Below are 6256 nucleotides of genomic sequence, written 5' to 3'. Positions count from 1 at the left end.
CACGCTTTCTTTTATTATTTGATATTATAGATAGTAATTATCCTGGTTACATTCTATCACCTTTTATAAATGTATACCTTTTATTGTTTTATTGTGCTTCAATAATAATTAGAGCTTTAAAAAAAATAGGGGATCTTCCTGAGATATAAAAACAGTCCTCAAAGTGGAAGATACTTTTCACAGTTTTTAGTTTTAATTATGGATTAAACTATGGATTATAACCGTGGTTTAATTTAGCCTCCTCCAATTGAGTAAAAATAAAGTTGAGGTGTGCCTGGGTGGCTCAATCAGTTAAGCATCCGATTTGGCTCAGGTCATGATCTCACAGTTTGTGGGTTTGAGCCCTGTGTGGGGCTCTGCTGACAGCTAGCTCAGAGCCTGGAGTCTGCTTCGGATTCTGTCTCCCTTTCTCTCTGACCCTCCCCTGCTCACACTGTATCTCTCTCTCTCTCTCTCTCTCTCTCTCTCTCTGCTCTCTCGCCCTCTCTCAGAAATAAATAAAAATGTTAAAAAAGTTTAAAGTTGAAAAGTAATGTGGACATGAATATATTCAGATTATTGAAAGTTGTAATATTGACAGAAAAATGTCACAAATAATGCTTGATAAATGGTTACTTTTTTACAAACAGGAAGCTGAAAGATTTAAGAATCAACTTGACTATTTCCTAAACCAAAGGAAAGAATTACTTAAAAGTGAAGGGAAGAACAAGACAACGATGGAAATGGATATTAGCAAAATAAAAGTTGAAGATTCAAAACAGACACTATTGGAGAAAGAAACAAGGAAATCACTAGTTACAGATTCAGGTAGACAAAAGACAAATGCAAAAATCCAAGAACATTCGCAGGTAAGGATAAACCAAAGTAGAGAGAATAGTATAAGAGAGAAAAACAGTAATATGTGCTATAAGAAGTTTGTCTTTTATATTGTTGTTTACTCCATTTGTATATATTATTTACAAAAATTCTATGCCCTGTTTTTTATTTTCTTTATTGCTTGGACTTTGTTGCATTACATTGGTTATCACAAGTTATTATCTTGAATACAAATTTATACATTAGATATATATTGGTTTTGAATGATCACATAAACACTTGAGATTTGAGAGCCAGAAAAAATAGTTCATAGACTAAAGAGAATTTGCTGTAAGTTAATAAAATTAAATACAAATGTAAAACTATGAGGAAAAAGCTCTCTTCAAATTTATCTTTTTACTGAAGCACAGTTGACACATAATGGTATATTAGTTTCATGTATACAACATAGATTTGTTAAGTATATGTGTTATGCTTTGCTCACTGCAAGTACAGCTATTATCTGTGGGGAAAAAACTCTTGAAGAAGAATTTATGTTTGTTTCTGTTGTGTAGTAGATTCATAATAGATTAATAGTTTTATTAATAAATAGATCAGAATAGATTCATGTTTTAGAAGAGAAAAACAGTCTACACAGAAGCAACTTTATTGATAAATAATGTAAAGAGTTCAAGAAATAAAGCAAAGTTGTAGCGAATACAATTTTGCTTGTCCTTGTTCTAGCGGTATAGCTACTGCCAGGTCTCTCATTTCTTTAGTAGTAGTTCATATTCTTTAGTGTTCTTCCTTCTTTTTTTCAGAATGCGAGTTATAATGTGTATTAGAGATAGCATAGTGAAACTAGCAAATGGGAAATTAATAAATAAGGTAAAATTAAAGGCCTAATACTCCAGCTTTTTAAGGAAACTCTCATCATAGTGTTTTATCTTTATTCTAATCTTTTTTTGTATATCACTTCCTTAAGTTTTTACTTAAATTCCAGTCAGTTACCATATAGTATCATATTAGTTTCAAGTGTACAGTTTTGTGATTCCATATTTACATGTAACAGCTGGTCTTTATCATAATTACACTTAATCCCCATCACCTATTTAACATTGTATACAACTTTCATTGTAAATTACTTCAGTTTCTTCTTGAAAAGATAAAAAATTAAATAACTTGCTCTTAGTGAGAGACAAATTATTAAGGTTATTTAGGTTTTGTCTTTATTTTTATTTTTATTTTTTTGCCCTGGATTGAATATAAAAGCAAATATTTTAGAAATGTAGGTTTCTGTGAAAAGTTTAAGACAAAACGCGGGAGCACAATTAAAAATGTGCTAGTCATCTTATATATCTTCTATCATTATATGATATATATTTTATATATCTCCTGTCATTTTATATATATGTGCTAGTCATTTACACATCACTGTAGTATAACTATTAACACCTCTATTTTGAAGAAGAAACTGAAACTTAAAACATTAGCTATGTAACAACAGAGTAATGCTGAGTAGACTTCAAACCCAGATCTTTCTGTCTCCAAAATCATTGATAGGATATCTTCTTTGCTTGTCTGTATGGCAAGCAAAGAACTTCCAGGAAGTTCAGAGTGTGTGTTTGTGTTAGGAAGTCCTGCTCTATCAGTTCATTCAGGTATTCTGGCATATAGGTTTTTGCCATTTTACATTGGCTTCGTGGGCCATATTGGGCATAGACATCCAGCTACTAGAAAAGAAAATGAAGACCAGATATGAGTCTTTTCATTGATCAGGCTAGAAGGGGTACGCATCATTTTCTCTCATAATTAATTTACCACATTTAACTGCAGGAGGAATTTAGATGTGTAGACTAGTAATGTGCCTTAAGAAAAAAAAAATTAGTTTGTTGAACACCAGAAGTCTTTGCCACAGGTGAGTAAGGATAAAGCTAGCTAATCTCTGTATGAAAGAAAAAAATGTTAGGTAAAGTTCTGGCCTGGGATAAAATCTAGCATCAGCATTATGCTATAGGAAAACATGTTATCTTTCCAAGAGGTAAGCTATTAATAAAATCACACTCTTAAGGTCACTAAATTCCTACATTTTTTATCAAACACTTCAATAAGCATATTTTGAACATGGATTCTCAATATACGTTTACAAATTATTTACTTTTTTAAAGTTTATTCATTTTATGTTGAGGAGGTGGGGGTGGGACAGAGAAAGAGAGGAAGAGAGAGCAGGCTCCGTGCTGTCAGCACAGAGCCCAACGCAGGGCTTCATTTCAGGAATGAACTGTGAGATCAGGACTTGAGCCAAAACCAAGAGTTGATTGCTTAACCAACTGAGCCACTCTGGTGCCCCTACAAAAATTTTAAATTATCAAAAAGCACTATTATATTAGTATACTATGTGTTATCACCACATTAGTATACTATTGGCGTTTGAAGTATAAATGCTTCAAAAAGAATATTTAAAAGATTGAACAATTATGTGATGTAATTTAGTTATGTAATGGATATGTTTAAAATAGTTTTTATTTACTACAAATGCAAAGCCCTCTTTGCTTTCATTTAGAAATATAATTTTGGTACTAGTTCATCTTCTACAATATCTTTTCCAATGCCAACTATGATAATTTCTTAGCGTTTGGACATTAATCTTACAAAGTGTCATATTTTAAAACTTGCTTTGAATGGTATTTTTCTGAATAATTTAATGTAAGTATTTGATGTGCATATTTAGTGTATTTAAATTTAGTATTTTTTATCACAGATCTCAGTTGTCACAAATGGAAGCCCAACTGACAAAAGGTAAAACATTTAAAAATATTCTTTATCTAATCTTTATCAGTTTATATGCCTGCATGGCAATATAGCCATTCTAAATATAGTATCATAAAACTCCTTAATTTATATCTTTGGTTACAATATTGTACTCTTTGAAACTAATGTTTAATACTTTAGATGTTGTCAAAGGTTGACAATTTCAGATACTGTAAAAGTAAAAACTTTTAAGTGAAAAATTTACACGAAGGACCAGATCTGATATACAAAGCCATTTTCCCTTCTCTCCCCCTGCTCCAAAAACAATTAAATTTTCATGAGAAACTGAACATGACCCTGTTTTTAAAAATGTTTTTTGTTTAAAAACATTTTTTTTATCTTGGGGAAAACACTTATGAGTGTGATTACTTACCTCATTCAGAGTCTTGACCTCCGTACATAAAACAACTCACTTAAAAATTTGTTTTTCATTTTATTTTTCCTTAATCACTCATTTTTTGCATGCACATAAATAATAGTTGGTGTATCCAATTAAATCTTATAGTTTTCACTAGTGAGTGAGTCTGTTTGATTAACATATTATGATTCATAGACCTATTCACAAATCAGTCAAGAAACAGAAATCCTGAACCAGATAGATTAGTGAAACAGCAAATTCTTTGAAAAGTTAGGTAGCTATCAATGAGAATAAACTAATATTGACAATATTTCTTTTCAGTCATTGACTTGAATTATTAATTTTGGCCTTGACTGCCACACAGAAAAGAGGAAAGTATTATGTAGTAGTGTGCATTTCTTTGCTTCATTACTATTTTTACTATTTCTAGCTTACAGACCCAGACGAATTAGCAAGAATTAGGTAATAAATTTAATGATTAATGGCCAGAAGTTTTGAAATGGTCCAGTTTAATGTCTGAAGTGACTAAATTTTAAATGTATTTTTTTTTATCTCTCAGGAGAAGATTATACATATTTATTTGTTGCTCTGTAAACTTATTATGGGTAGAGTTATTGTCATTATGATTACACATGGTCAGTATTATGAATATTTGAGAAAGTATAGGAAAAAGTATTAATGATTATCTTCAACTTTAATTGGAATTTAACCAGCTTATGAACTGTAGAAATAGACACAAAGCGTGATACTATTATATTCATGTTAAGATTTGGTAGAGCATGGCATACTACTATAGTTTTTCTATGGTGAAAATGTTGCAAAGCTAATAATTTGTCACCCTGAAGAACATGAAGCAATAACTTTTCATATAAGTTTTTTTTTTAAAGTATTGAATGTTTAGTTGCTGTTACTGAATTTGATATACTGTACATTTGGTGAATCTCAGAATGTAGAAATACTGGCTTAAACGAAAGTATTTTAAATAAAATCTCTACTTCCTATGAGCTTTTGGAAAAATCTTGAAGAAGGGTTATGATAGCATTGCTGTGAGTTATTACTCTGGCCAGTCCCCACTCTACTTGGTCAATAAGTCACAATTAAGAGTAATGAGAAGTGGGAGGATAAAAGAAGGGTTGCATGGAGAATAGTAGCCTAAGGACGATAGGACAAGGCATCAAGAACAGAAAAAGTTCATAGAATGAATATCAAAAATTTCTTCTTAAATGGCTTTTCCCCCATTAATGTTAATTCTTGCAGTGTTCCCTAACTTCAGGAGAAAGATCATTTCCATTCAATTTAGTTCAAACAGGGAAATATGCACTGAATGTCCATGCTGTGCAAGGCACTGTACTAGATATTATGTATATGTATATAGTACAAAGATGACAGCTGTAACATCTTTGCCCTCAATGCATTAATGTTCTACTAAGGCTGACAAGACATGTAGATAAATAAGTACATTTAATGCGGAGATGCATTCAATAAAAAGTTACCAAGAGGCTGCACCAAAAAAGAAGGAAAAGTTGTTTCTGTCTGGATTGAGAATAACAGCATTTAATTTAAGAAAGATAGCTGGGTTGGATTTTAACAGGGAAATTTGAAGAAAAGGTGTTATGTGTGGACTGAACAGTTGGAGCAAAGACAAGTGTGTTTAGAATCTACAGAGTGTGCCACGTAAAGATCAGTACGTTTTTGTTGTTGTTGCTGTTAGTTTAAACTGAGACAAAATGGGAGATAGGACATGAAATAGATTGCTTTAGCTTGATAGGTTTTATAGTTTTCCCTTAACAGCTGTAGGTTGAATATTGCTAAATATAATAAAATTCAAACTATTGAGCACATGGCATAATATTATTCATCAAACTTCATTTTGATCCTAATAGATCCTAATAGAATTTCTGAAATACTTTGGAAAAGTCTCCCAAGCCTTCAGAGAATGGATGGGAGCGAAGTAAGGAGATCCCACCTGAACAGACACATGGTACTGATTACAATAAAGTACATTTTTTTTTTGCGCTTTACAACATTGAGCAATTTATTTTGGCTTAGGGAATGAGTTAGTGGCAAATATTTAATCAACACAGATGTTAACAATTTATATTTCACATCATATGTGGTGTTACCTTTTCTCAAATGTTTTATAGCATTGAAATTTACACTTTTTGGATATGAAAATATTAACTATTTCTTAGTGTTTTATTTTTAAGAGTTATGTCTCCAAACTTACTTCTTTCTAAATCCTTATTTTTTTTACAACTCCCCCTCAACACTAATTAAGTATATAAAGCACAA

The 6256-nt window shown here is 31.3% G+C and overlaps 1 protein-coding gene across 1 annotated transcript in view; it reads left to right on the top strand.

Annotated features, from left to right (window-relative positions):
* The window catches only part of LOC144238036 (coiled-coil domain-containing protein 7-like), a 133565-nt gene that overhangs the window by 88513 nt on the left and 38796 nt on the right, over window positions 1–6256 (top strand). The window contains exons 16-17 of the mRNA XM_077771782.1: window positions 630–848; window positions 3557–3594. Of these exons, the coding sequence (XP_077627908.1) occupies window positions 630–848; window positions 3557–3594 (257 nt within the window). The remainder of the gene's footprint in view (window positions 1–629; window positions 849–3556; window positions 3595–6256) is intronic.

This window comes from Crocuta crocuta, unplaced genomic scaffold, assembly GCF_008692635.1.
Source record: "Crocuta crocuta isolate KB4526 unplaced genomic scaffold, BGI_CrCroc_1.0 scaffold457, whole genome shotgun sequence".
Classification (NCBI taxonomy): Eukaryota; Metazoa; Chordata; class Mammalia; order Carnivora; family Hyaenidae; genus Crocuta; species Crocuta crocuta.
The sequence above is the reverse complement of the archived record's forward strand: the minus strand, read 5'-3'. Positions and strand labels throughout refer to the sequence as shown.